General features: G+C 56.0%; 3 protein-coding genes across 5 annotated transcripts in view; 2 read left to right on the top strand and 1 right to left on the bottom strand.

The window, feature by feature from the left end:
- LRCH4 (leucine rich repeats and calponin homology domain containing 4) overlaps positions 1–10,533 on the bottom strand; it is an 11,180-nt gene extending 647 nt beyond the window's left edge. The window contains exons 1-18 of the mRNA XM_029947881.1: positions 10,201–10,533; positions 6,380–6,524; positions 6,085–6,211; positions 5,619–5,724; positions 3,195–3,331; positions 2,945–3,060; positions 2,703–2,802; positions 2,366–2,456; positions 2,203–2,279; positions 2,010–2,071; positions 1,780–1,899; positions 1,581–1,649; positions 1,378–1,487; positions 1,162–1,245; positions 865–950; positions 581–718; positions 413–490; positions 1–98 (exon numbers count right to left, since the gene is read on the bottom strand). Coding sequence (XP_029803741.1) covers positions 1–98; positions 413–490; positions 581–718; positions 865–950; positions 1,162–1,245; positions 1,378–1,487; positions 1,581–1,649; positions 1,780–1,899; positions 2,010–2,071; positions 2,203–2,279; positions 2,366–2,456; positions 2,703–2,802; positions 2,945–3,060; positions 3,195–3,331; positions 5,619–5,724; positions 6,085–6,211; positions 6,380–6,524; positions 10,201–10,420 — 1,964 coding nt within the window. The 5' untranslated portion in view covers positions 10,421–10,533. The remainder of the gene's footprint in view (positions 99–412; positions 491–580; positions 719–864; positions 951–1,161; positions 1,246–1,377; positions 1,488–1,580; positions 1,650–1,779; positions 1,900–2,009; positions 2,072–2,202; positions 2,280–2,365; positions 2,457–2,702; positions 2,803–2,944; positions 3,061–3,194; positions 3,332–5,618; positions 5,725–6,084; positions 6,212–6,379; positions 6,525–10,200) is intronic.
- Positions 10,534–10,750: 217 nt separating this feature from the next.
- Positions 10,751–21,697, top strand: FBXO24 (F-box protein 24). 3 transcript variants are annotated; one of them, XM_029947885.1, is made up of 10 exons: positions 10,751–10,986; positions 13,141–13,236; positions 13,342–13,525; positions 14,515–14,753; positions 14,981–15,215; positions 16,222–16,380; positions 16,644–16,765; positions 17,028–17,159; positions 20,577–20,747; positions 21,091–21,697. In XM_029947885.1, the coding sequence occupies exons 1-10, from the start codon at positions 10,948–10,950 to the stop codon at positions 21,451–21,453; spliced, it is 1,740 nt and encodes a 579-aa protein (XP_029803745.1). In that variant the 5' UTR covers positions 10,751–10,947; the 3' UTR covers positions 21,454–21,697. The 3 variants fall into 3 exon arrangements, with proteins under 3 accessions (XP_029803745.1, XP_029803743.1, XP_029803742.1); XM_029947883.1 differs by lacking the exon at positions 10,751–10,986 and adding an exon at positions 12,625–12,804; XM_029947882.1 differs by lacking the exon at positions 10,751–10,986 and adding an exon at positions 12,651–12,873.
- A 964-nt stretch (positions 21,698–22,661) lies between these two features.
- PCOLCE (procollagen C-endopeptidase enhancer) lies at positions 22,662–27,704 on the top strand. Its single transcript, XM_029947888.1, has 9 exons — positions 22,662–22,843; positions 23,674–23,782; positions 24,190–24,448; positions 25,346–25,470; positions 26,015–26,151; positions 26,444–26,691; positions 26,950–27,027; positions 27,167–27,337; positions 27,466–27,704. The coding sequence occupies exons 1-9, from the start codon at positions 22,749–22,751 to the stop codon at positions 27,630–27,632; spliced, it is 1,389 nt and encodes a 462-aa protein (XP_029803748.1). The 5' UTR covers positions 22,662–22,748; the 3' UTR covers positions 27,633–27,704.
- Positions 27,705–27,927: the final 223 nt, after the last annotated feature.

Here is a 27,927-nt window from a genome sequence, read left to right as displayed (position 1 = left end):
GGGGGGGCCCTGCCCCCCACCCGCTTCACAGCCTCCAGGGTGGTCCACAGCCCCTGGGCAGTGCCCTGGAGGAGATCCGAGGGCGAGCACAGGTCAGCCTGGGAAGGGAGAGTAGGACAGATGGACAAGGACAAAGAGCAGACGTCAGCAGCAGCAGCAAGACAATCCCTCCCCGCCCCCTGCCCTCACGTGCCAGGGCCTGAGCCACACCAACATGCAGAGTGCAGGGCAGGGACACATGCAGGGCAGGGACGCATGCAGGGCAGAGGCTTATGGACGTGCTTCCTTCTGGGGAGCAGACGCCCCTGTGGATGGAACCCTGCCATCCACACAGAGTGCTCAGCTGAGCCCAGGATGTCACCACTCTATAGCAGAGACTGGCCCCGGGTTCCTGAGAACACTGTCCCCATACCTCAGGCACCCCCATTTTTCGACAGGCTTCTAAGAAACTCTCCACATTTTTCCGAGACTTGAGAGCACTGAGTTTTGGCTGTAGGAAGGCAACAGAGGAAAAAGAGTAAGAGAGGCCCCAACGGACCTCTGCCCTATCCGCTACTTGCCACCCCAGGACCCCACTGACCACAGCAGGTGAGGGCACGTGGATGAAGGGCACAGAGCGGGGCCGCAGCTGGTTGGCCAGCTGACAGAGGATGACCCCATTGGCCAGAGCCTCCGCCAGGTCCTCAGGTAGGGGTCGCTGCAGCCGGGACTCAAGGACCTAGGGGGCAGGAGGAGGAAGGGGTAGCCGTCAGGGGCAGTGGGGACTCTCGCCTGCCGCTGCCCGCCGCTTCCCTCCTGGAGGAGGAGACACCCACAGGGTGTGACACAGCCCCTCCCCGCCCCCACAGATCCCACCTCTCTCACCTGGCGCAGTTGTGTCATCAGTTCCTTCTCATCCAGAAGCTGGGGGAGTCGCCGAGGCCTCACGGCAGAGTCCGGTGAGGAAGGGCCTGGAGAAAAAGAAGGAATGTGGGCTGTCTCTGCCACCAACCACCGACTTTCTAGCTGGGTCACTGTGTCTGGCACCCACATCTCCTGCCTCTGTGCTTGTGGGGATTTTCAGCACAAAGGGACAATAGACTGGATAACTCCAGGCCAGAAGGGGTGACCGCAGCCTAGGGGTTAGTGCTGGGTTAGTCCCGGGAATAGGGAGAAACCCACCTGAGCCGCTCTGAGAGGAAGAACGGAAGAGGAAGCTGTTTGGTCTCTGAATGGAGCCAAGTGGCCGGGGAACAGGCACTGTTGCTAGAGGCCAAGGCCAGAGGGCAGGTGAGAAAGACCCCCCTCAGGAGTCCCACGCTTCCCTCAGGCCACCAGGCCCCAGCCACCCCCTCACCTACACAGTCCCCCATCCTCTTCCCAAAGTCCCTGTCCAACCTGGTCCAGCTGCAGGAAGGGACTCCTGGGAGGCGGGGCTGGGGGCAGGAGCGGGGGTTCCCTGCCCCCCTGAAGCTCCCAGTTGGGTGGCACTGGACTTGGGCATGCCGCTGAGGACAGAGACAAAGCGAATTAGAGGGAGTGGTCAGGAGAGGGTGTGCAGGGAGACGGCTCAGGGAGGTGGAGTCAGGGAGGACACATACTTGTAGGAGGTTGGAGTGGATGAGGCCGCAGAACCTCCGCCAGCAGCCCTGACCCCCAGCTTCACAAAACTGGAAAGCAAAGGAGATGTGGGGTCGGCAGTGCAGCCAGGGGACCCGCAAACCCCAAGGGGCAGAGTAGCTCGTGAGGGCTCATTTCCACAGCCCCCTGCCCCACCCTGCCCCTGCCCTCTGCCCACACCTGTCCTTTCGGGGAGCCCCCCACACTCCGCTGTGCTGCTGCTGCTGCCGCCGCTCCCGCTCCTGCCATAACTGCAAGGTGTCCGGACGCCGCCTCTCCTCGCCAGCTGGCTCCTCCCGCCTGAGGGGTAGAGGCAGGAGCAGTGAGGCAGAGCAAGGTCAGGAGAGGATGGAGGGTCCAGGGTGATGGGGTAAAAAGAGGAGGTGCCGGCTCAGACGGCTCTGGGGTACCTGCTGCTTGGTGCCTTCTCTCCATCCCCTGCCACAGGGCTTAATTCTGGCGGCTGGGGCTCCTAAAAAAGAGCAGCAGAAGGGGTGAGGGAGGATCTGTTCCCTCAAGGCTGCACCGGCTCCCTCCCTCCGCTCTCCTGTCCCACAGGGCACAGCGCACTACCGGGCACACGGACAGGGGCCGGACCCTCACCTCAGCAGCACCTCGCTCTTCATCCTCCCCAGGCACATGGCTGTCAATGAAGTCAATCTGCTCAGGGTCTCCGTCAGCTGGAGAGGCCAGGGCACGTCAGCAAGCAGATGGGGGCCTTTGGGCACCATTACCCCAGTCCCCTTATTCCGACCCCACCACTCACCAGAGGCATCCTCCCGCCGCTCCCTGGGCCCACGAGGCTCCCGGGCCAGCTCTGAGATTCGGAAGGACAACTCCGAAAATTCATCTGTTGACTGTAAATACAGAAATGCAAAAATAGGAGTCAGCTGCTCAGCAGTGCTGGGGGTCCATGGGGTTCAGGCCCTTGGGGTCTGCTGCTGAGCCAGCCTTTCCTCAGGATACTTGGGCAAGGGAAGAAGACCACTCCAGCCACCAACTGTCACTCTGATATTCAGAGGCACCAAGCAAAAGGTCTCAGCTCAGAGGTTCTCCCCGGGGGCTGAGATCCCCCCAATGTCCCTCGGAAAAGAGGCCCTTACCTCATTTCCAGACCACCTCTTGCTGCCGCTGTCAACGCTGTGGAAGCCTGAGTCTAGCCCACCATCGTACCGACGTCCTGGAAATAAGTCCTCGGCGGGGCTAGTGCCAGCCAGGGAGAGCCAGTCAGTCCAACACTGGGCAGCAACCCCTATCATCTTCCCACCAAAACCCATAGAGTCCATGCTGCTAGGAAAGGGCAGCAAGTACCTAGGGGCTTCCTTCCTTCCCACTTGGAACTTACCAAGGACTGAAACTTGGGGGGCGGGAAGGGGCCAGGTCCCCCAGTGCAGAGCCCCCACGCCGCCCAGCCTCTGTTGACAAGTACTTGAAGATGTGAAGCTTCCCCTTCAGGCAGATCTAGGTATAAAGAGGCACAAGGCAGGGGTTAGGGGGCTCCCCCAGATCCTGCTTGGCTGCTAAAGGGACCCACCTCCCAACTCCTGCCCACTCCCAGCTCTGTCCCCATGGTCTACCCCAAACCCACCCCTCACCTGAGCAGGTGGGCTTTGCAGGGGGTTGCTGTCCAGCAGAATGACCTGCAGGTGCCTGAGGCGGCAGAAGGAGACCGGGATGCGGGAGACACGGTTACAGGAGAAATCCAGGCGGACAAGAGGAAGATCCCCCAGCTCTGGGGGTGGGTGAGGGAAGAGTCAGGAGCCTGCCCAAGGTGGGGGTCTTGTGCTCACCTCCTCTGCCCTCTGCTCGGGCCAGCTGGCAACCCCTGGGTCCACCACAGGATGCCCTGGCTGGCTGAGAGCACTCCCCAGGAACAACCGACCTGCTTCCCTTCCTGCTCAAATCTGGCCCAACACCAGGCCCCCCTCCCCTAGCTCCTGCCCAACTCCGTGTGCTTCTCTCCTTTTCCCACCCTGCCCACTGCATGCTTCAACTGTTCCTCCATCCCCAAGTGACCATCACAAGACCCAAACCAAACTGTGACACTGCACAACTCAAAAACCTTCCATGACTTGCAGCCGAGGCTGCTGAGGGTGAGTGGCCAGTGCCCTGCACAAAGGACGGAGGCAGGAAGGGGCTGCAATCCCACCTGAACTTCACTAGCTAAGCCCTTCCCGTTCTGAGCAAGGCTGTGCCCACCCACAGGAAACGGTGCCTTTTTCTATTTCTCAAACATGCACAGTTGGATTAGTGGTGTCCAGAGACACAGAATAAAAATCACCACTCCCTGGCCCAGCATGGTCAAGGTGTTCATGATCTGGCTCAGCCCACATTTCGCATCTCACTGCCCACCCTCACACCACATCAAACAACCCTCCAGCCCCTCAGCTTCTGGACCTTTCCACCTGCTGTTTGCTCAGGTGGGACAATGTCATTTTTGTGTCCATCTTTCAAAGTTCAGCTCAAGTGTTGCCTCCTCCATGAAATCTTTCCAGACACTTAGATTATAATTCACTGCTCCTTCCTCTGTGTCCCCAGAGCATTTTGCTAAGGTCTCTTTTAAGGCCCAGAGAGGATCCTGATCAAATGCTTGTTTAGGGGCGCCTGGGTGGCTCAGTCGGTTAAGCGGCCGACTTCAGCTCAGGTGATGATCTCACTGTGTGTGGGTTCGAGCCCCACGTCGGGCTCTGTGCTGACAGCCCGGAGCCTGGAGCCTGCTTCAGAATCTGTGTCTCCCTCTCTCTCTGCCCCTCCCCCAGTCACACTCTGTGTGTGTGTCTCTTTCTCAAAAATAAATAAATGTTAAAAAAAAAAGTTTTTAATGCTTGTTTAAACTGCTACTAACTCAGAAGGAAAGAGAGCCCGTGTAGGAGTAGGGGGAGCTCAGAGAAAATGGTGACCACCTGACTCCCCTCCCTTATTCTTTAAGAACAAGGATGAGCAAGGTTCAGGTCCTTCCCACCTGGCTGTGGCCTGCCTTTCTCACCACATCCTGCCAGACTGTGCTCCCTCCCACCCCATGCTTTGCCCAAGAGGTTTCCTCTGCCTGAGATGCAGAAGGAAGAACTTCCCTTAACAGGTCGGCTCCTGCCATGCCTCTGGGGCAAAGTCTTCTTCAAGCTCTCTGAGCAGAGCCACAGTGGCTTCCCTCCAGCTCCTGTAGCTCTTTAAGTGTCCTGTTCCAGCACTTTCCTCCACTTCTCTCCCCATGAGGCCAATACAGTTTAAGAGTTGGCCCCAGATCTGAGTGACATCACACACATCTACCTGATGCCCACCTACAACACAGGAAATGCACAACGCTGGCTGGCTAAGGGTAGGGGTGCTTGCTTTGGAGCAGAGGCTATCAAATGTTGGGGTGGATTACAGCTAGCTTGTTAAAATGGGGCTACTCGGACTCTGGCATGTGGCTCCATGGACTCAATCTCCAGAGAGGAGGTGCAGGGCATCATCTGACTCAGGGGCTTGGGAGCTCCCACTGGGTGAGTGAGGACACCGGGTGATGCTGAAGGCACCTTCCAACCCTGGGATTCTACAGGGTGCCCACACACTCACTCAATCTCCTCTCTGTGCCTCGTTCCACATTTGTGAGCTAGAGCTAATAACGCATGCCTTGCCAGCCTCAGAGGGTTGCTGGTTGAGAATAAATAAAATAACTTAGAGGGCACTTGGGGGGCTCACTTAAGTGTCTGACTCTTGATTTCGGTTCAGGTCATGATCTCACAGTTCGTGAGTTCAGTCTGCGCATCAGGCTCCACGCTGGCAGTGCAGAGCCTGCTTGGGATTCTCCTTCTCTCCCTCTCTGCCCCTCCCTGCTCCCACTCTCAGTCTCTTAGAATAATTAAACAAACTTAAAAAAAAATAGTTCCATTTGTTTTATACACTGCAAAACCCTAGGCAACTAAGGCATCAATGTTCTGTGAAGAGTCTTTGTCTGTGGCTTCTCCAATGTAGACAATACACACACACACACTCTCTCCCCCCACCCCACCCTCCCTCCAGCTCCTCATTCTCCTTACCATCAGGGAGGGTGCTGAGCTGGTTCCTCCGAACACTGAGGTCCCGCAGGGAAGGGAGGCTGCACAGCTCTGTGGGAAGGGACTGCAACTCATTGCCACTCACATCCTGCAATGAGGAAAGAAGTAGCTGGGCAGGAGCCATAAGACCAGGAGCATCAGGGGCGCACCTGCTGGTTCAGTTGGCGAAGTGGCTGACTCTTGATTTCATCTCAGGTTCGTGAGATCAAGTGCCCCATCGGGCTCTCTGCTGACAGTGCTGACTGTTTGGGACTCTCCCTCTCTCTCTCCCTCTGCCTGACTCTTTCTTTCTCATTATAAATAAATAAACATGAAAAAAGGAAAAACAAGAGCATCAGAAACTGCCTCCCGTCTCTGGCCACTTCCTCTGGTCCCCACCTCTCCCCAGCTTCCCCCAAAGGTGCCTGGCCCGACAGCCCCTCTTCCTTGCCCCGCTCCCCATGCTCACAAGCTGCCGCAGGCTTCCCAAGGCGCTGATGTCGGGAGGCAGGGCTCCCAGTTTGTTGTTGCTGACAATGAGCACCCTCAGGGGCAGCTGGCAGATGTAGGGTGGCAGCGATGACAGCTGGTTTCGGCTGCGGAGGGGAGAAAGGCCGTGGGCTCACTCCCCGGGCGTGGCATCCCAGGGTTGCCCTCTTTTCAGGGTCACCAGGAGGACGACTCAGGGTACTGTGCACCGGACTTGGGGCTGAAGAAGGGTAAGCTCCCCATCCTGCACCCCCTCTCTGGCCACGCCTTCCTACCTGAGGTTGAGGTAGGTAAGGGCTGTGAGATTCCCCAAGGCTGGGTTCAGGCATCTCAGGCAATTGTGATAAAGGCTCAGGCCCTCCAGGGACACCAGCTGGCATGCTGCCTCCGGCACCTCGGGGAACCGGTTCCGGGACAGGTCTAGGGGAAACAAGTTATTAGGGGAGAGCTGTGGAAAGACCCAGCCCTGGACAGAAGGACCCTGAACTTTCCCACAGCCGGCTGCCCAGAAGTCTGCCTCCCCTTCGGACCTGAAGAATCAGGCGTATAAACCCGGGCTCCCTGGAGACCACAGAGCTTTCTGCAGAACTTGAGCACATTGTAAGCCCTTTACCAGAACAGCAAAGAGAAGGCAAAGCCCACAGGGTCACTGGGCTGGAGAAGCCCAGACTTAGGAGGATGAAATATGAACACCACCTTCAAATACACAAACGAAGGGCTATCCTGGAAAAGGGTGACTGGTTTCTAGAACTCTTGTGATTCCTGTTGTTCTATGGAGAAAGGCTAGTGCTCCAAAGAAAATAGCAAGGTAATGGGGTGGGAGGCTAGAGATAAGAATATGGTCAACCTATGGGGGAGACCACTGAGAAAGCTCATCCCTCCTTCAGGGCCTCAATCTCTTTTTAACACAGGGGAGAAAGCAAGGGTCATTAGAGTCTGACTCTAGAGATTAAATAAGGCTCCTGACACTGGACAATGGTTCTTCATCAGCCCCTGGGATAAGCAAGCCACGTCCAAAGGTCCCATCCAGATACACTGTCCTCAGCACTGGCCTCCTTCCCACCTTCTTCCAGCCCTACCAGCCCCCCTCGACTTCCTCCCTTACTGACCCAGACGTCAGGCGCTCGGCTCTTTTGCAGGATCTTGGTGTGTGGGTGAGGAGCAGAGGCAGGAAGACAGGGTAAGACCTCGTACCACCCCTTATTCTCAAGGGGCCGCTTGCTACTCCAAGGAAAGGAGTCAGCCATGGGGTTTCTGCCAGCCTGGGGATGGTAACTGCTTAGAGCCCTGCAGGCAAGCCTGGGTTTCTGCTTCCTCTCCTCGCCTGTCATGGGAGGGGCCCAGGGTCTGCTGTGGGATGTCTCTGGCAACACTACTTGGGTGAGCTTCTTAGACAGCCCTCCCCAGGAAGGGGTGAGTGAAAGCCAATGGGAGGGAAGCCGGGGCATATCCCCCAAGGAAATGAGTCTTGTGACAGGAAATGGAGTAGAAACAAGCTGTCAGGTTCTGTCTCTGGGGGGGCCCTGTGTTTACCAGGGTGGTGATAGCCCGAAGCACTGGGGCTCTTTCTTTCTCCCTCTCTGCTCACAGCCCTAGTGCACAGAGAGAAGACCTGTCAGGGAGAAGACTCAAGTTCCAGAGAGGGTGAGAGGGCCAGATGCAGGCTTCCTCCACTCGCCTTCCACCTGCCTGTTCTCCCTGTGTCTCCAAATTCGTGTGTGTGCAAGCACATGCGCTGTGGATGAAGGGGGTGGAGAGGACAAGCCGGGCTGAGCGGTGACAGGGGCAAAGGCTGGGAGGGGAAGGGAGCCAAGGCTGGAGGAGGCAGGGCACAGGAGGCACAGGATGTGGTCTGTGAGAGAATGAGCTGCACTTCTCCTTTGTGAGGGCGGCCCCTCCCCGCCATCTCAAGATCCATCCTACTTTCAGGGGCCCCAAGGAACAGAGTCCAAGGGATACCAGAGACCTGTGCCCTAGGAAATACGCAGAGAAAACAGTGGGTTAGAAAGAGTTGGGAAAACAGTAGAGGGCTCAGGACAATCTGGTGGCGTGTTGAAGTGTTTAGTCTGGGTTGGAGGGCAAGGTGTGGAGGGCAGGGTACGGGCAACCCCAACTGTCACTTCCCCTTTCCACCCCAAACATGAGCCTTGTACTTGGGGAGCAAGGTCAGAGAACACTTTGGACAAGACAGATTGATGGGGCGCCTGGGTGGCTCAGTCGGTTAAGCATTCGACTTCAGCTCAGGTCATGATCTCAGGTTCATGGGTTCGAGCCCCGCATCAGGCTCTGTGCTGACAGCTCAGAGCCTGGAGCCTGTCTTCAGATCCTGTGACTCCTTCTCTCTCGACCCTCCCCTGCTCACGGCTGTCTCTCTCTCTCTCAAAAATAAATAAAAACATTAAAGAAAAAAAAAAGACAGATTGCATCTGGCCTATAACTTGGGCTCAGAAAGGACTCAGGATTTCTGCGTGGGGGGCAGGACAGGTGCCTTTAAGGGCCTTTAAGCCGGGATTTTCCCACTCCGTCACACAACCTCACTCAGGAGAACTGCCTGCACCCTGAGCCGGAATGCTGGGGGAGGAGGCGGGGAGAGGGTAGGAGCTGGGAGGGGCCAGGGAGTTCTTGGTAGTTTTCCCCAGGAGTCCACTCACAGAGACAGAGCCCTAAGAAAGTAAAGAATAACATTTGGTCTTTGTCAAAAAACAAGCAAGGGGGAGGGGAAAGGGAACAGACGGCGAGTGTCACACAGCTGCTGAGGTCAATCTGGAGCTTGGGGGTTTGGCGGCTGGGGGAGACGGAGAGGGAGATGAATGGCTCCTGGGGCTCACCCATTCCCTGAACTCACTCACTGCATGGTGGGCAAGTACATTTCCCCAGCAACTCTAGAAAAATGGGGAGGTTTAAACTGGTTCTCCCCAGAACGGTGGAGGACAGAGAGTGTCTGGGCCCACTTCGGTGTTTGCAGGTGAACAGGCACCTGCTGGAGGAGAAATGCATGCAGTCAGGGAGCCATGATTTCAAGAGGACACAGAGCCAGCCCCAAGTCCCACCCCTGGGCTAGGCTGGGGTGGGGCTTCGGGAATGCGGTCCTCTGGCCCACTCCCAATCTCCACCCCCCAGCTGCCAGCCCAGGGTCGTAGGTTGTAGCCTCCTGAGCAGCTGAGGCCTGACTCACCTGTCATGGTAGAGTCCCCTGCACCCCACCATCAAGAGACACCAGGGAGGAGGGAGCATGATTAGAGGGTTCTGTGGGGTGGAGGAGTGGAAGGGCAATAGAACAGTCTCTAGCTTCCCAGCACTCCAGGCCTGGAGATAAGATTTCCTTCCTTTCAGCAACTGCAAGTCCCTCCCCCGCCAATGGAAAGCCGACACTGAAATGGTACTTCTAAGGTCCCTATGAGGTCACAAGCTCCACTGTGACCTCACACTCGAAAGAAGGAGGGGGGTCTCAGATAAGGGGATCAGGTATAATAGGTGGAAGAGCTCGAGGAGAAAAGAGTTAGGGGAGGTGGAAGATTTGCTTCTTTCCCATAGGCTTGCTGGGTGACGAGTGGAGAGGGCCAGGGACCTTAGGGGGCGGGACGACAAGCACAGTAAACAGAAGCACTAGGTTGTTAGGGGCGAATCCTAGGGAAGAGGGGGGATCAAGGGGCTGCTCGAATATCGGTGGAACGGGGAAAGAGTTGGAGACGAAGTGGAGGAAGAGAAAGGAGTCACTAGAGGGGCCCTTGGGGGCTGCTTTAAGGAACGATCAGAACTGAGGTTAAAGAGGTCTTGCAAATAAGCCAACCAGGTGAGGGGCGGGACCATTCTACAGGTGCGCACATATGCAAATAAAGAGAAGGAGATGACCGGGAACTCTCACAACGCTAGGTCAGAGCGCCGGGCGTTCGATACAAAGGAGAAAGGCGTTCATCGTCCAGGAGTTCTCAAAGTGGGGAGGGGGAGTTAGCTGGCTTATGCAAATCGGCAGGGTCGAGAACCCCAACCGTCAGGTGAAGAGGCGGGCCAGACTCCTTAGCCCGGTGAGCCACAAGCTGGGGGCGGGGCTAGGCAAATGAGGGTCCCGGGCCGGGACTGGGCCGAGTGCACTCACCAGCCTGGGTGATGTCTGACAGGTCGTAGCTGCGGGCCGCGCCCCGGGGGAAGTACTTCAAGCGCCGGTTGGACAGGTTCAGGGTCCCCGTCGCCACGGCCTCCTCTAGGGCCCTCTCTGCACTGCGGCTCCCGGGCAGACCCGGAGACCCCGGAACGGAGGTCGTGGCCGCCGCCTCCTCACCCCCGGCGGCTAGTGGGGCCGCTACCGCCGCCGCCATCCGCTCCCGGCGGCTCCCGCTGCCTGACTGACGGGACCGGCCGTCCCTCCTCCTCCCCTCCCCCTCCTTGGAGCCGCCGTAGTCCCTTCAAGAGGGAGGAAACGCGCTCAGGGACCCGGTAGACCAATCGCGGTCCGGAGACACGTCGGAAGTGGCTAATCAGAACCCGCCGGGGGGGTGGAGACTCCAGCGCAGGAGTGAGGCGACAGAAGGGAGGGGGTTAGAATGGAGCGCTCGCCAACGGCCGAAGCTCCAGACCGGCCCGCCCCGCGCATCCGCGTCCAATCGCAATGCTTAGGGCTGGAGATGGAGCCAATCAGGTCTAACCAGGAGACGGGGACGCCGGTGCTCAACTAGAAGGGAGAGAGGCCAAGACCGCAAGCTGGGGCTCCTGGGTTTTTTTTCCCCAAAGGAGACCAATCGTAAGCCAGATGCAGACGAGTGACTGTCACAAAGGCCAATTAGATTCTCCCGAGGGAACCTGACCCGGCCTCTTCTCTGAGGGACGGCTGTATCTACCAATAAGCATGAGCGAGAAGGCGGTCCCTTCGCCTAGTCGGAGCCGGGTGAGCTAGAACTTTGAGACCAAAGTAAAGAATGTGATTGCTGCCGGCCGGACGGGATGAGAACAGTGTAGGGGCTGGAGTGGCGAGTGAAAGCTGCAAATGTTAGCTAGCCCGCTTTGAGGGCGTGAAGGAAGTCGGGGCGGGGTGCAAGGAGAAGCCTGAGGCCAGTGCGGAGGGAGTGGGTCGTTGCAACCGAAGGGACCGTGGAGGCCTTTGCGGCTGGGGCGGTCTCCGGAGCACCGGCGGGCGGGAGGCTTCCCAGAGGCTGGAGATATCCAAGGCAGCTCTTGGAGAAAGAGTTACGGGAGACCGAAAGAGCCTCCAGAGCTGCCGCCCGGCCGGCCAGCCGATCCCGAAGAGCTCGCTTGGGTGGGAACTATGATGACGGGACCCGGGGCGGGGGTGTAGTCCAGAAGAAACCATCTCTTCTGGAAGAAGCCCTCCGTTTTACAAATGAGGAAACTGAGGCGGGGGGAAGTTGAGGAGTTGCCGAGAGCAGAAGCCCGGTTTCCCAGCGACTCTACGTGGGCTTTTTCTACTCGCACCCTCTCCTTTGCCTCCTGAGCCGAATTGGAGTTGACAAAGGGGATCCAGACCCAAGAGGAAGCTGACGATCTTTTTTCTGTCTGCTGAGAGATCTTAACGTCCTTTTAGGTGGCAAAAGGACCTAACACATTAACATAGGCCATTTACTACGATAATAGTTGCCTGACCACAAACGACTGAAAGGTTCTTGTAAATCACATCTCAGATGTTGAGATTTCCTAAACATGTATTGAATTATTAAAATTCCATCCGCAGTGTCTCAAGCTAGTTGTTTACTAGTCACCAAGAATAAGGGAGTTTGGGTGGTTGACTAGTAGCTGGCGCCATAAAGGGAAGTCTAATACTAGGCAGCTGAGGGCTGGATGTCCAGGACTGGATTCCTTTGAGTTCCTGGAAGAACCGGTTACTCCCTTGGTTTATTGGTGTAGATCCTTTGCCCCTCCCTGCCCCTAACTCCTGCTGTTTCTCATACATGGCACCCCTCTCTCCCCATACAACTTAAGTTAAAAGCTTAGACCTTGGGAGATACCCTAAGCTTCCAGAATATTTCTATCCCTTTCTTCCACCTTAACAGGTTGTCTTTCATACATGCATTGGTGTTACTGTTCCAGGAAATCTGCTTTTGGATGTGTGTTTGTGAGACTAAAGAGTCAGCGCTGAATTATTCCCACTTTCATCTGGTGCATGCTTTCCTCTAAGAGTGTGTAGCAGGGTCCCCTTCCCCTCTCACCTGTCAAACAGTTTATATTTTTTATTCTTATTTTGGGAGTGAGGTAGTTTATACTCTTGGGCTACAAATCCCCTGGAGGCCCTGGCCTGCTGAGATATGTAGAATTCACCAGTGTTGCTCTACAGAGCAGAGTTAGTGCTAAAAGGGCCTCAAATTGAGGAACCTCACAACTGTGCTCCAAAAGTAAAGGCCTCATCTAGGGATCATTCACACTTTCTTTCTCCTGGGGAAGGGTGTCATGCATATCCCATGAGCCACTGGATAACTAGAACTGAGCTAGAACCCAGGAGCTAAGAGAAATCCCCAGCAAGTTTGGGGAAAATAGGTCACAGTGGCTGGGCAGTGAGGTCACAGAGAGGTTTGTCTTCCCAGACTCCATGGGGGAGGGGCCTAGGAGCCTGAGGGGCCCCAGAGGTCCCCCAAGCCCAGGGAGGGGACATGGTGTGGGAAAGGCAACAGGAACAGAGGCCAGGGAGCTGATTACAGGGGGCCAGGAGGCCCAGAGAGAGGAGGGCAGGAGCAGGGAGGGGGCAGTCAGGATGGTGAGGAGAAGCCAGAGAGGAAAGCTGCAAAAATTCACCGGGCTGTGCAGACAGGAGGAGGGGCTCAGGGTGAGGCTGGGGTGGGGGTGGGGGGTGGAGGGGGTTGGCAAGCCAAGGGAAGGACAAAAAGATGACAGCAAGAGATGAGGGAAGGATTCTTTGGAGTTGGTGGACCCAGGCACAGGGCAGACCCATGGACCTAGAGAGAAAGATGGGAGGATTTGAGGGCACAGAGCCATGAGCCCCTAAGAAAGTGGCTAATGAAAGGCTGAGAGAAGGGAGAAAAGGAGTCCTGACTCTCATGGAACCCCTGTGCTCTCCCTTCTCCTTGGGCAGGTTAAGCGGAGCTGCCCTTCGTGTGGCCCAGAGCCTGGGGACGAAGAGAAGGGCAGAGAGAACCCTATTTCTGTTCAGCGGTTCCCCCCAGAGCTGGTGAGTCTGCCGCAGGGAGGTATTCCAGAATAAAGGGCAGGGGACCAGAGGGATGCGGAGACCCCTCAACGATCCTGGCTTCCTCCCGCCTGCCTTCCCCCCCAGGTGGAGCACATCATCTCATTCCTCCCAGTCAGAGATGTGGTCACTCTGAGCCAGACCTGCCACTACTTCCACGAAGTGTGCAAAGCTGAGGGCGTGTGGAGACGCATCTGTCGCAGACTCAGTCCTCGTCTACGAGAGCAGGGTTCTGGGGTCCAGCCCTGGAAGAGAGCTGCCATTCTTAACTGTACACCTTCCCCAGAACCTCCCGTTCGCTTTGCCTCTGTCCTGTACTTTATTCTGGGATTCTTCCTGTTCCATAGAGTCGCCTCAGTGTTCCTAGCCAGCCTGCCAGGGCCCCTTTCTCTGGAAGAGCCTGTTAGATTCAAACACACCATCCATCTGGGAGCATTGCAAGCCTCCGGCTCCACCCTCTCATAGACGTCCCACCCGGAGCCCCTGTTACTAGCATTCCTGCCAAGTCAGCCTGTGTATTCAAACTCTCTTCCAAATCCTACCCCGGTTGTCTCTTCCACTCCCCAAATCTGGAGTTTTCCCTCCTCAAAACCAGGGCTTCTCAACCTGTCACTGTTGACATTTGGGGCCAAATAATTATGTGAAGTTAGGGGCTGTCCTGTGCTTTGCAGAAAGTTTAGCAGCATCCCTGGCCTCCACCCACTAGACGCCAGTAGCAAAGCTCCCCTGAGGTTGTGACAACCAATGTTCCCTGAGGACAGAATCACCCCCAGGTTGAGAAACATGCTCTGAACCCCTCCATTCCCAGGGAGCCCCTGTCCAAGTACCTTACCACACACACTAGAGATTCAGGGAGATCCAGATCTGATCCAGATAGCAGATCCAGAGCTAGGGGTGAGGGGGGGGTTACTGGCCTTTCTCAGTCATTCCTTTTCACTCCTCTATCTGCTGCTTTTCTATGTACTATATTTTCCTTGATGTCTCTGATGCAAGGTTGGACTAAAGAAGCACTCACTTAGAAGCATGTGTAGTGCCCTGGGCTTGGGGTGGGGAGCAGAGAACTAAAGTTCAGGCATAGGGGATTATTAAAGATATCTTCTAAGCTTTCCATATGTCCTTTAGAAAGGGGTCTGTTCCCCAGTCCTGGGGCGGGGAGCTATTAGATACCCGGCTCCCTGAGAAATCTAGTTTGCCCAAGCTCTGATGACTCTCTTGTGCCATCCTGACCCCTTGAGCCTTCCATCTCCTTCCCTTCTCCAGACACGAAGGGCCTGTATTTCCAGGCATTTGGGGGCCGCCGCCCGTGTCTCAGCAAGAGTGTAGCCCCCATGCTAGCCCATGGCTACCGCCGCTTCTTGCCCACCAAGGATCACGTCTTCATTCTTGACTACGCGGGGACCCTCTTCTTCCTCAAAAATGCCCTGGTCTCCTCTACCCTTGGCCAGATCCAGTGGAAGCGAGCCTGCCGCTATGTAGTATTGTGTCGCGGAGCCAAGGATGTGAGTAGCAGAGCCCTAGGAACTGAGACACCCCAGGCCTCCTCCGGGGCTCCTCCAGGGCCTGCACCAGTCCCAAAGTACTCAGGACGGCTGCCCTCCCATATCCCATACCAGGAACTGAAAACCAAGTCCTTGTTTCCCAGCCGTGACCCCCAAGTATCTCATCTCCCACCCCAGGATCTTGTTGCCCCAAGCCCCATTCCACTCTAAGACCTAGTTTCCTACAGTTTGCCTCGGATCCAAGGTGTGATACCGTTTACCGTAAATATCTCTACGTATTGGCCACCCGGGAGCAGCCGACAGTGGTAGGCACAACGGGAAGCCGGGCCTGTGACTGTGTCGAGGTCTATCTGCAGTCCAGTGGGCAGCGGGTCTTCAAGATGACCTTCCACCACTCCATGAGCTTCAAACAGATTGTGCTGATTGGTCAGGAGACCCAGCGGGCTCTGCTGCTTCTCACAGGTGTGGCCTGGAGCAGTGGTTTGCAAATTGTTTACTACAGATTGTTCAGGAGATGCTGCAGGGGAGGGGAAGACCTTTCTGCATGCCACCTCATCCTGATCTCAAACCGAATAGCTTTGCTTTTTCTCTGTCTCATAGTCTAAGATGCTGCATTTTTTTTAAAACAACTTGAAAAATTTTTTTTAAGTTTATTTATCTATCACGTGTGCACAAGTGGGGGAGGGGCAGAGAGAGAAGGAGAGAGAGAATCCCACACCATTAGCACAGAGTCTGAGGCGGGGCTTGAATTCACAAACTGTGAGATCATGCATAACCTGAGATCAAGAGTCAGACGGTTAACCAACTGCATCACTCCAGGTGCCCCAGATTCTGTGTATTTCATATGAATAAAGGGCCCCGCTGAAAAAAAATAGTTTGGAAAACACTGTTCTAGTGCAAGCCTGATTTTTGAAATTCTAATCTTCCTCACTTTCCTGTTACGCACTTCACTTGATACCCCAAACTTCCCCCCACTTTGCTCATTGTCACGTATATATATTTTTAAAGTTTTTATTTACTTATCTCTACACGCAATGTGGTGCTCAAACTCACAACCCCAGATCAAGAGTCACGTGCTCTTCTGACCGAGCCAGAGTGGCATCCCTGTCCCCTATATTTTACCCTACTCCCTCCCAAGCCTCAGACCCTCCGAACTTCTTCATTCCAGGCAGAGCAATCATTCTTCCCAACACTCAAATTGGATTCTGCCAGATCTAACTGCTGATTTTCTCTCCACTCACCTTTCATACTGAAGGACTTCCCCGATTTATTTTTGGTGGCACAGGACTAGAGTCTGGGCAATGTGAGGTCACGCTTCCCTTATTTCACCTCTACCTTTTTTCTTCCAACCCCACTCCAGGGCAATAAATGTTTAATCCCTAGGGCTTAGAGAGTCTATTGGGAAGTTAATGTGGATATTGGGAGGTCCCCTCCCCCACATCACTGTGTGCCTCTCCCCATCTCCCAGAGGAAGGAAGGATCTACTCTTTGGTAGTGAATGAAACCCAGCTGGACCTGCCACGCTCCTACACAGTTCAGCTGGCCCTAAGGAAGGTGTCCCATTGCCTGCCTCACCTTCGTGTGACCTACATGGCTTCTAACCAGAGCAGTACTCTCTACATCACGGGTAAGAACCACCTTCCTTCTCCACGCCCTTGTCTTAAGCAGACCTTCCAGATATGGACACCCCCTTATACTTACTCCAGCTCTGTGGTGGACTCCTTCGGGCATCCTAGTGAAAAGATGAGGTTAGGTTCCCAGACATCATAACTGGTACATTTCCACTGGGTGTGAGACTCCCTGGATCTTGCAGCTTTTATCCCAGATAGGGCCTTATTGGTAGGAAGTGGGTGCCCAAAGCTGCTGAACTGAGGGCTCCTGACCCCCCAGACCAGGGGGGAGTGTATTTTGAGGTGCATACCCCTGGTGTGTATCGTGATCTCTTTGGGACCCTTCAAGCCTTTGACCCCCTGGACCAGCAGATGCCGCTTGCTCTCTCACTGCCTGCCAAGGTAGGATCCTGGAGGGATGGGACAGACAAAGGGGCAGACAGAGGGGGGTTTAGGGATTAAAAGGTACCAGAGGTCTGAAATATGAGCAGGAATCAAATGATTGATCAGGGAGGGAGGAACAGGGATCCCAGAGAGGGGGCAAGGTAGCGGGGGAAGGCCAAAACAGCTGGGAGTGGCAGGCTAGTGGCTGGGAGATTCTGGAGCTCAGAGTTCCTCTGGAGGGAACTGAATGCCTACCTTCTCTTTCTGTCTTACTTCCTAGATCCTATTTTGTGCTCTTGGCTACAATCACGTTGGCCTGGTGGATGAATTTGGTCGGACCTTTATGCAGGGAAATAACAGATACGGGCAGCTGGGAACTGGGGACAAAATGGACCGAGGGGAACCCACACAAGTGAGACTGTTCTCAGTTATCCCCTTCCTCCAATCCCCTAACCCTGGGCCTCTCCACTTCTCTGCTTTCTTTAGAACCCACTTCCTACTCCCTAGGGAAATTAAGCCAACCAGTACATAACCCCCGTGATACTGTTACATGTCTTTCCCAGGGTTGCCGCTGTGAGGCCTGTTCTGTGCGATGCTTGCTGTAGTGCACTAGGAATTCAGTGAAGCAGGGAGACCCGGGGGGGCTGGTGTAACTAGAGATGTGATCACGGTCTGGTGGGTTAGATCACGTTCGTGTGGGTACAGGGAAAGGCATCCTGTGTAAGAGGGGTGAGAACGAAGCTTTCACCTGGGACACTGAAAAGACTGGTCTAAAGCAGGGAGGGTGTTTTGGAAATCAGTAGCTATGAGGTGGGACAGGCGGACGTGAGCCTGAAAGGAATAGATTTGGTAAGGAATTATTGCAGGTTCTGGACCAGAAGGCACCCCCCACAGATGACTGAGAACAGGTCACCTGGCCAGAGTGCACAGGAGGCCACTGAATGAGAAGCCCCCTGGGAGAACATTAAGTGACGGAGGCACTTGGGACAAGAGCCTGGGGCAGTGAGAATGGAAAGGAATGGATACCTGAGATGTTTTGAAAGAAAATGAATAGGCCTCGGAAACAGAACAGACATGAGGAGAGGCTGTGGGCCACAAGTGGCTGTGGCAGTAGACCCCTTGAAGAGAGATGGCATCACTAACAAACATGGAAAGGGACGCTGGCTTGAGGAAAGAGGAAGAGCATGAATTTGGACAATTTCTTTTTTCTTTTTTAATTGTTTATTTTTGAGAGAGAGAGAGAGAGAGAGGGAGAGAGGGAGAGAGAGAGAGACAGCATGAGCAGGGGAAGGGTCAGAGAGAGAGGGAGATACAGAATCTGAAGACAGGCACAGAGCCTGACATGGGGCTCGAACCCATGAACTGCGAGATCATGACCTGAGCCGAAGCCAGATGCTCAACCGACTGAGCCACCCAGGTGCCCTGAATTTGGACATTTTCTAAAGTGGAAATGTCCCACTGGCATTAGATTCCATGTTGGAACAAGGTTGAAACAGAAACAGGGACAGAGGTGCAAATCTGGGCAGGAACAGATGCTGTAGGCAGAAGGAATGAAGAAGCTGTCTCTGAGGCAGGAGGCACCCCTTCAAGGGCCAAATCCCAGAAGCCGGGGGCACAAGGAGTGTCACACAGGAGGGGCCCATTAACGGTGATGGGTAATGTATGACTATACCTGCTGACATGGAAAGATGGTCAGGTCATATATTTAAATGAAAAAAATTATAAAAGTATTTACATAGTACAATCCCATTTTTGTTTAAAAATCTACAGTTTGGGGGCACCTGGGTGGCTCAGTTGGTTGAGCGTCCGACTTTGGCTCAGGTCATGATCTCATGGTTTGTGGGTTCGAGCCCTGCGTCGGGCTCTGTGCTGACAGGAGCTCAGAGCCTGGAACCTGCTTCAGATTTTGTACCTCCCTCTCTCTCTGACCCTCCCTTGCTCACGCTGTCTCTGTCTTGCAAAAATAAATAAAAAACATTTTTTAAAAATCGACAGTTTGAACACACACATGCACACACACACACACACACACACACACACACACACACACACACAGAGTCAGCAGTGAAGAATATCCAGGGACGCCTGGGTGGCCCAGATAGTTAGCAACTGACTCTCTTTTATTTTTAATATTTATTTATTTGGGGGGTGGAGGAAGGGCAGATAGACAGGGAGAGAATCCCAAGCAGCCTCCACAGGAGCCTACTTAAATAAAAAATAAAAAGAAGATGGGGCTCCTGGTGGCTCAGTCGGTTAAGCGCCTGATGTGGGCTCAGGTCATGATCTCTCGGTCTGGGAGTTCGAGCCCCACATCAGGCTCTGTGCTGACAGCTCAGAGCCTGGAGCCTCCTTCAGATTCTGTGTGTGTGTCTCTCTCTCTGCCCCTACCCCACTCATACTCTGTCTCTCTCTCTCTCTCTCTCTCTCTCTCATAATAATAAATAAACTTTAAAAAAGATAATAGGGGCGCCTGGGTGGGTTCAGTTGGTTAAGCGGCTGACTTCAGCTCAGGTCATGATCTCATGGTTCGTGGGTTCAAGCCCCGCGTCAGACTCTGTGCTGACAGCTCAGAGCCTGGAGCCTGTTTCCAATTCTGTGTCTCCCTCGCTCTGATCCTCCCCCGTCACACCCTATGTCTCTCTCTCTCTCAAAAATAAATAAACAGTAAAATAAATAAATAAATAAGATAATAAAAAATAAAAAGAAGAAAGAAAAGAAGAATATCCAGCAAGACTTTTTTTTAAGTTTATTTTTTGAGAGACAGCACACGTGCATGAGTAGGGGAGGGGCAGAGAGAAAGAGGAACAGAGTATCTGAAGGGACTCCACACTGACAGCAGGATGCCCCATATGGGGCTCGAACTCAGGATCCTGACCTGAGTCACAGTAGGACACCTGACTGACTGAGCCACCCAGGCACCCCCCGCAAGATGTTAATAGTGAGCTGTAGGATTTCCAGTGATTTTTAAATTAATCTTTGCTTGCCAAGATTTTATAACTTTTCTATAATGACCATAAATTACGTACTTCTGTCTTCAAAATTAAAGCCCTCATAATCTCAGGAGAAAGCATACAGGAGAGGCCCTGGGATTGGGAGCTGGAAAGTCAAGCTGGGGAGAACATGACAGTAGCATAGTAAGCAGAGAAGCCGGATCACAGAAAAGTTCAGGAAAGATGGGCGGTGGTGAGAACAAGAATCAACTGGTCAACTGGTCACATAACCAGTTCTGCTGCCCTAAAAGATGAAGATAAAAGGGGCAGGAATCAGGTGGAAATGTTTTTTTTTGTTTGTTTGTTTGTTTGTTTTTTCAAAACGAACTGGCCATTTTGGGAGACAAGGATAGGTCAAGCGGAAAATGCTAGAGAGAGAGATAAGGAAGGAATAAGTGGAAGGAAAGTCCCTCCTGGAGGTTAACCTGGAATTGCACAGGGATATGGGGGCCTTTAAACTTTGGGAAGAGGAAGCATAGTCCCCCTCCTGGGGCTGGAAGGCAGGATGAGACTGACCGGCACAGGCCTGGGGTACTAATGAAGGAGCGGGTAGCAGGCCCTGGGCGCAGGCAAGTGCCCTGTTTTCTGAGGAGCAAAGATGAGGAACCAACAGAAGTGCTGGACCCCGTGCAGTCCGACAGGGGCTGCAGGAGAACCAGGGAGGGAAAGATTGCTGCTGCTCTGCCCTCTTGGGGTTTGGGGGTGGAGTGCTGAGTCCCCTTGCTTCCCTCTCCTAGTTTCCCTAGATTCTTCCCTGAGCCTTTCTGTCGCCTTCGTCCTACCTGGGCCCCCAAATCCTCCACATTCCCACCTTAGGGATCCTGGCCCTGTGTCCTCAGGTACATTATCTGCAACATCCCGTTGCCCTGTGGTGTGGCCTCAACCACTCCCTCGTGCTGAGCCAGGGCTCGGACTTCAGCAAGGAGCTCCTGGGCTGTGGCTGTGGGGCTGGAGGCCGCCTCCCTGGCTGGCCTAAGGGGAGTGCCTCTTTCGTGAAGCTCCATGTCAAGGTCAGAGCCGAGCCGGGACACACCAGCAGGCAAACAAGGAGGGCAGGGGCAATAGAGCCAGGGGGCTCACAGGACTGTAGCTGGGGCTCTTGCCCAGATCCGGGTGTCCCACCCCGCCCAGCACCACCCGCCTCCCTTTTCCTGCCACACACTATGGCTCCTGGCTCTCTCCCCTCGCAGACCCCGCTCGCCCTCTCCGACCTCACACAACCTTGGGGTACAGCCAGCCCTCGCTTACTTGCTGGCTCAGAGCTGGTCTGAGAGGGAGGAACACAACAGCTGGAACTTCCTGGGAGCCCCTCAGTAAAGGCCCCTTCCAGCCACGCCCCTTCTTTCCTCCAAGGTCCCTCTGTGTGCCTGTTCCCTCTGCTCTACCAGAGATTGCCTGTACATGCTGTCCAGCCATGACATCGAACACCATCCCACCTACCGGGACCTACCAGCCAGCAAGGTGGTGGGGACCCCAGAGCCCAGCCTTGGGGCTGGAGCACCCCAGGACCCTGAGGAGGCAGCCTGGGCCTGTGAGGAGTACCTCAGCCAGATCCACAGTTGCCCCACGTTGCAGGATCGCATGGAAAAGATGAAGGAGATAGTGGGCTGGATGCCCTTGATCGCTGCACAGAAGGATTTCTTCTGGGAGGCCCTGGACATGCTGCAGAGGGATGCTGCAGGGGCTGACCAGGGCCCCTCATCCCCTGAGAGCTGAGCCCCTCTCCTCGTCTCAACTCTGGAGGGAGAGTCTGGCCCTGGGCCAGGAGCTAAGGAGAGATGGGGTGGTAGCAGTAAACACTGTATGTGCACATGGGGAGGGGTGGGAATTTGCTAGGCTTGCCAGGGTGGGCAGGGAACTGTTTGGTAAAATATTCAGGGGGCTGCCCAAGAGGGGTGCCCAACCTGACTATCATTGACAAGAGATTTGATGAACAAATAGAATAAAAGGCTGAAGTGAGGCCTGGTTTGGAACCCTGGGGCCTGGGAGGAAAATGGGGCAGGGGATGGGGGCCCCCATGGCCCCCCCATTCTGGGGGGGAGAGGGAGGAGGCGATGGAGCGCAGGAGGCCTGCAGAGAAGAAGTGGCTCAAGCATTCAGGTGCTGTCAAACTGACCGCCCAAGTCTTTCAGCTCTCTTGCCCCTCCCACTCCCAAGAGTGGTCCAGGCTTCTTGACTTGGAAGTCCAAATCCCACCTTCTGGAACAATGCAGTCAACATATGCTATTTGGTTCCCTTACAGATCCTTTGTCTGTCAGACTTACTCCCATCCTGAGGAGGCCACTTGCTTCTGACCTTGGTCGCTATGAAGTCAGTCCCCTCCTCCCCTCCTTCTGTTTACCTTCCAGGTCCACTCCTTTCCCTCACTTTCTACTCCAACCTCCTCCTCAATAAGGGGGATGCTCCCTTTATCCACATCTAACCCACTCCCATACCTCCAAATAGTCAGGAGGGAAAATGGGTGAGCAGGAAGAATTTTCTCCTTGGCCTAATCTGGCCCAGGGATGCAAAGAAGACAGTAGAAATTTGAAGCAGAAAATAAGCTGGAACAGGCGGTGGTCAGGAAGGGGGTGAGTGACTAATGTTGGGGGTCAAGGGACGAACTTCTCCGGGTGCTGAGGAGGCAGGACTAGGGAGGATCATGAGAAAGGACCAGAGGCTGTGTTCACAGGATGCTCTGGGACCAGACAGAGCAGGCTTCCAGATGACATTACTTGATGCCTGCATTACAGCTGACGGTTGATGCTTCCTCTGCCCTTCATTGCTCCACCCCCTACTTAGGTCAATATTTATGTGTCCTAGACCTAAAGAGGCCCCTGGACTCACCACTGTCCCGACTCCACTCTCCCTGTCCCGCCTTCCCCACCGCCCGCCCCGCTGGCCAGTCCCCACGCCCACACACCCGAGGCTGCCTCATCTGGCACTGATTATCCCTGCTCCTGCTGCTGCTGCCGCCACTAAACTCAGCTGCTGCCTCGGTCTCGAGGACCCCAGCGCCTCTCCCCCCAGCCATGCTGCCTGCTGCCACTGCCTCCCTCTTGGGGCCCCTCCTCACTGCCTGGGCCCTGCTGCCTTTCGCCCAGGGCCAGACCCCCAACTACACCAGGTAGGTCTCTTGGCACCTTCCAGATAGCTTGAGTGGGCTTCAAAAGCCCTGATTCCTGGGGGTTTTGCCTGTGGATCCTATGGATTCTTTCACTAACACCCGCCACCCCCCAGGTCTCCCACAGCCCCCACCCTCCCCTAGCCCCCAAGTTCTCCCTCCCTGCTCTAAGACCACTGTATCCTGTGGGTCACCACTGGCCACCGTTCCTCCACCCTTTGTCCCTTGCCCTCTAAGTCTCCTCATCTGCCCAGACCCTTGGCCCCCCATGGAACCTAAGAGCTCCAAGACCTTCAACTTGCCTGGTAGCTGGACATCTGGATTCCAGGAGGGAATTAGAGATGGTGGGGGAAGTGAGTGGGAGACTTGGGAATCAGATACTCAAGTAGTTAGCAGGAAGAGGAGCAGGGCAAAGGTTGGGAGCTGGGGGACCCTGGTCTCCAGGTTCACTATGAGGGCCATCGCTGCGGCTTCTCATCTCTCCGCCCCCTCCCCCCCCATGGCCTCGTGGCTGTATCCACATCTGGAAGTAGTTAGGCGGCTCCTGTCCCTGACTGCCAGGCAGGGCGAGGGGGGGTGAGTGAGGAACAGCCTGTGGAGGATTCCGGGAATTCCTATTGGGGTGGGGGGTGGGGGGTGGGGGGTGTTAGAGAGACAGCAAACTTGCTGGCCCCACATGTTCCTGATCCTCTCAATCCCAGCCTGGCTGGCTGAAGCTGCCCCAGATCCCCTTTCTCCCTCATCCCCCTGGCTTCCCTCCCTGGGCCACCCTCATTACCCTAACCTTCCCAATCTCCTCTCCGCTCATGGCTGACCCCTCTTCTGTTCTCCAGACCTGTGTTCCTGTGCGGAGGGGAGGTGACCGGAGAGTCTGGTTACGTGGCAAGTGAGGGTTTCCCCAACCTCTACCCCCCCAATAAGGAATGCATCTGGACAATAACGGTGAGAAAGCCCCTCTCATGGTTACCCCCCTGTTGAAGTCTCTGAGGCCTGACTGCTAAGGGAACCCCAGGCCACGGGGTCCCTGCCCCCCTCTCCCTGCACCACTGCTCCCAGGTCCCCGCCCCTCTTCACTGATGGCAGCAGTGCCCACAGTAACACGTCGGAAAGTGTCCTCACACCTTAAATCAAGGCCTGCTCTTCCACTCCCAATTTAATTTCCGGCCCTCGAATCTCTCCACAGATCTCAAGGCTTGTCCCTTGGGCAAGCCACGAGCTGCTGCAGAGCCCAGGCCCTCCCGGTTCAGGCCCCAATTTCTGTATGAAAAGCTTGGGGAAAGGAAGGTACCCTCTGCCTGGGCTGTGTGTGGCCTGACTTTGCTGGTCCTCTCCCCTGTCCCTGGCTTCAGGTCCCTGAGGGCCAGACTGTGTCCATTTCCTTCCGAGTCTTCGACTTGGAGCTGCACCCTGCCTGCCGTTACGATGCCCTGGAGGTCTTTGCCGGGTCTGGAACCTCTGGCCAGCGGCTTGGACGCTTCTGCGGGACCTTCCGGCCAGCGCCCTTAGTTGTCCCCGGCAACCAGGTGACCCTGAGGATGACTGCAGACGAGGGCACGGGAGGACGAGGCTTCCTGCTCTGGTACAGCGGGCGGGCCACCTCGGGCACTGGTGAGACCTCCCTCACCTTGGCCTTCCCCCTCTCCTGGCCCCGCCCCCGGCGCAGGCCCCGCCCCCACCCGTAACCTCCCTACTAAGACAAACCCTGCGACCGAAGCCTAGGGCCCCCATTACCTCCCTTACCCTTTTTCCTCACTAACTGCCCCTTCAGTCCCTCCTCCCCGTCTTCTCTCGCCCCTCCCGCACCCACCCATCCCCTCTTCCAGGCCCCCCCCCAGGCGCGAGGCGGAAATGGGTCACCGACCCGCGGGTGGAATGGGCGGCCTGGGGTTACTGGGACGGTGAGTAACTGCCCGCCCCCGTCCGCAATCGGGCTCCCTCAGACGGGCGCGAGGGGGCATTCCCGGGCTGGGGGACTAGGTTCCCCCGACCCGGAGCCCCCTACACCCAGCCCGGGGCTCCCGATTGCGGTCCCATCACCCCCTCCTGGCGGTGCAAGTCTCCCCTAAAATGTTTAATGCAGGGACCTCGCCCAAGAGGCCTCTGGGGCTGTGCCCTAATTTGAGGGCGCCCTCACAGTGTGAGGACTCCCCAGCCTGCAAAGGGGACTTTTCCACCGGGCCGGGGAGATGGGATCTCCCAGGGGAAGAGGAGCGAGGTGGCCGTGGGTCAGGGGGAGGGGAGAGAAGGGAGCGTGTCCAGCCAAGTCCTCCTCCCCCTTCCACCGCCCGCCTGGGCGCCCGGCGGTCCTAGACTCCCTTGGAGGCCCTGGTCCTCCAAGCCCCCTCTCTGCTAACCAAACCCCCTCTTTCCTACCCCTCTTCTCATCCCCTCACGCTGAGACCCAGACGTCCGAGCTTCCAGCACAGGCTTCCAGCCTAGAGCTCTCCTCGAGCTGACCGAGGGTCTCCACCGCCTCCCACCCCCACTCCTTTCTCCCCTCCCCAGAGCACCAATTTTGCGGGGGGCGGCTGGAGAAGGCCCAGGGAACCCTGACCACGCCCAACTGGCCCGAGTCTGATTACCCCCCGGGCATCAGCTGTTCCTGGCACATCATCGCTCCCCCGGACCAGGTACCGGACCCCCTGCTCCGGCTGTCCTCGGGGACCCAGGCGGCGTCCTCCAGCAGGCAGCCAGCAGAGATTAATTGACCATCTGATATGTCCCGACCAGTGAGCTCGAGCTGGTGGGGAGCAAACCCAGAACTGCTTGCACTCAAACAAAAAAATGTAAAATTACACCTGTGACGGTCTTACGAGAGTGAGGTACACGATGCTGATACATAACTGGTGTTGTGTGTGCGTGTGTGTGCGCGTGTGTGTATGTGGTGGCGGTGGAGGTGGATGCTAGGCCTGTTCCTTGAGAATGAGCCAGGACTAGACCTTGCCGACGACGGCGCGACAAATGCCACTGAAGGGTTCCCCCAGGTGTGTGATCCTCCGAGTAGTGATGAATGCTTTCGCTGGGAGAGAGGGGGAGGACGGTGTCTCCAGGGGACATGGGAGTGGAGAGAGGAAGCTGCCACTAACTTCTGGGTTTCCGGAGGCGACGCGGGGTGGAGAAGGCCAGAGGGGCAGGGCTTCCGCTCCCTCAAGCAGCCCTGGGTCCCGCGGGCAGGTGATCTCTCTGACCTTCGGGAAGTTTGACCTGGAGCCCGACACCTACTGCCGCTACGACTCGGTCAGCGTGTTCAACGGAGCCGTGAGCGACGACGCCAAGAGGCTGGGGAAGTTCTGCGGCGACACCGCCCCGGGGTGAGGGGGCGGAGCCTAGATGGGCGGTGGGTCCTGGCGTCCCCACCTCCCTAAGGGAGACAGTGGCGTTCGGAAAGTCGCAGGGGTTGGGAGAGGCCAGACTTAGCTGAAGAGGCAGATCTGAACCCGGGTGCCCCAAACGGGTGGGCGGAGCTAGTAGGAAGCCAGGCCCAAGAGGTCCGGGGATCCGGAGGCGAATAGGTCCTGCGAAGTCGGGAAGCTGGTCCAGCCAACCCAGGGCAGAGATTGCAAGGCCCGCCTGACGCTCCGCCCGCTGCCCCGCCACCCGCAGTCCCATCTCCTCCGAAGGAAACGAGCTCCTCGTCCAGTTCGTCTCGGACCTCAGTGTCACGGCCGACGGCTTCTCCGCCTCCTACAAGACCCTGCCGCGGGGCGCCGCCAAGGAAGAGCAGGCCCGGAGCCCCGGGGAGGACGCCCGGGCGGGTACCCAGCTCCTCAGCCCGGGCCCCAAGCCCGGACTCCCGTCTGAGGAGAAACCAAAAGCCTCGTCTGAGGCCCAGGCAACTCCCGCGGGGCCCGGTGAGTCTGGGAAGGGGAAGGAAGGGGACACAGACTCAAGGCAGCTGTTTCAAAGACCTCCTTTCTGAACTTACTCATTCATTCATACCTCACTCACTGGTGCCTCCTCTGAACTGATGTCTGTTACTGGGTGCTGGGTCCCAAAGCTGGAAAGAGATCGGGATGAATTCAAATCGATGAGGCCGTTATGGGGGAAAGTGGCACTTCCTACCTGCTGCGTGGGTCACCCTCCACAAACCGCACCCCCCTCCCTCCTAGATGTGCCCAGTGTCCCCTGCCCAAAGCAGTGCCGACGGACAGGCACCTTGCAGAGCAACTTCTGTACCAGCAACCTGGGTAAGAAGCCCCATCTCCCAGCTTTGCTTGCTCCTCCAACAGTTCTCACCTCCCCCTCCCGCCCACAAAGTCCCTCTTCCTGGTTCCAGCCCTGAGCTGGCCTCCTCTCTCCTCACTGTTCACCCCCACTCTCCCACAGTGGTGACCGCAACAGTGAAGTCCATGGTTCGAGGCCCAGGGGAGGGCCTCACTGTCACTGTCAGTCTCATTGGCGCTTACAAAACTGGAGGCCTGGACCTGCCTTCTCCAATCACTGACACTCCCCTGAAGTTTTATGTGCCCTGCAAGCAGTGCCCCCCCATGAAGAAAGGTAACAGATATGGGCAAATGGGGAGGAGGACTTACCCTCATAAAATGATGGAATCTGAAGGACTCTGATGAGGAGGTACATCTATAAGGCCTCAATAACCCTCTCAATCCCTCCCTCCCCTCCCCCAGGAGTCAGTTATCTGATGATGGGGCAGGTGGAAGAGAACAGAGGTCCTACCCTTTCTCCAGAGAGCTTCGTGGTTCTCTACCGGCCCAACCAGGACCAGATCCTCACCAACCTCAGCAAGAGGAAGTGCCCCTCCCAACCTGTCCGGGCTGCTGGGTCCCAGGCCTGAGACCCAGGCCAGCTTCCCAGCCCCTAACCCTAGGGACTCCTTTCTTATCCAAATAAATGTTTCTTGACTGAGGAACGGGTCACATCTCCATTTCTATGGTTTGGGGGCCCATCTAGGAGAACTCATTCATTTGTTACACTCAACAGATGTTTATTATAGCAGAACAATCTTTTAAGAATATAAGACCTTGTCACCCCTTTGTTCAAAATTCTCCCTTATATATATTTTTAAGCTATGTATTTACTTTGAGAGGGAGAGATGGGAGCACAAGCAGGGAAGGGGCAATAAGGAGAGC

Source organism: Suricata suricatta, chromosome 8 (assembly GCF_006229205.1).
Source record: "Suricata suricatta isolate VVHF042 chromosome 8, meerkat_22Aug2017_6uvM2_HiC, whole genome shotgun sequence".
NCBI classification, from domain to species: Eukaryota; Metazoa; Chordata; class Mammalia; order Carnivora; family Herpestidae; genus Suricata; species Suricata suricatta.
This window is presented reverse-complemented; position numbering and strand designations above follow the sequence as displayed.

What these genes read in the sequence shown, in the direction of transcription:
- FBXO24 (XM_029947883.1), top strand. Translation starts at nt 12,640, where the DNA reads ATGGGGGAGGGGCCTAGGAGCCTGAGGGGCCCCAGAGGTCCCCCAAGC. An exon ending in GAGAGCTGCCATTCTTAACT is followed by an intron (nt 13,526 to 14,514) that starts GTACACCTTCCC and finishes TCCCTTCTCCAG; the next exon opens with ACACGAAGGGCCTGTATTTC. An exon ending in GGCTCTGCTGCTTCTCACAG is followed by an intron (nt 15,216 to 16,221) that starts GTGTGGCCTGGA and finishes CCCATCTCCCAG; the next exon opens with AGGAAGGAAGGATCTACTCT.
- PCOLCE (XM_029947888.1), top strand. Translation starts at nt 22,749, where the DNA reads ATGCTGCCTGCTGCCACTGCCTCCCTCTTGGGGCCCCTCCTCACTGCC. An exon ending in AATGCATCTGGACAATAACG is followed by an intron (nt 23,783 to 24,189) that starts GTGAGAAAGCCC and finishes CCCTGGCTTCAG; the next exon opens with GTCCCTGAGGGCCAGACTGT. An exon ending in TGCGGCGACACCGCCCCGGG is followed by an intron (nt 26,152 to 26,443) that starts GTGAGGGGGCGG and finishes CGCCACCCGCAG; the next exon opens with TCCCATCTCCTCCGAAGGAA.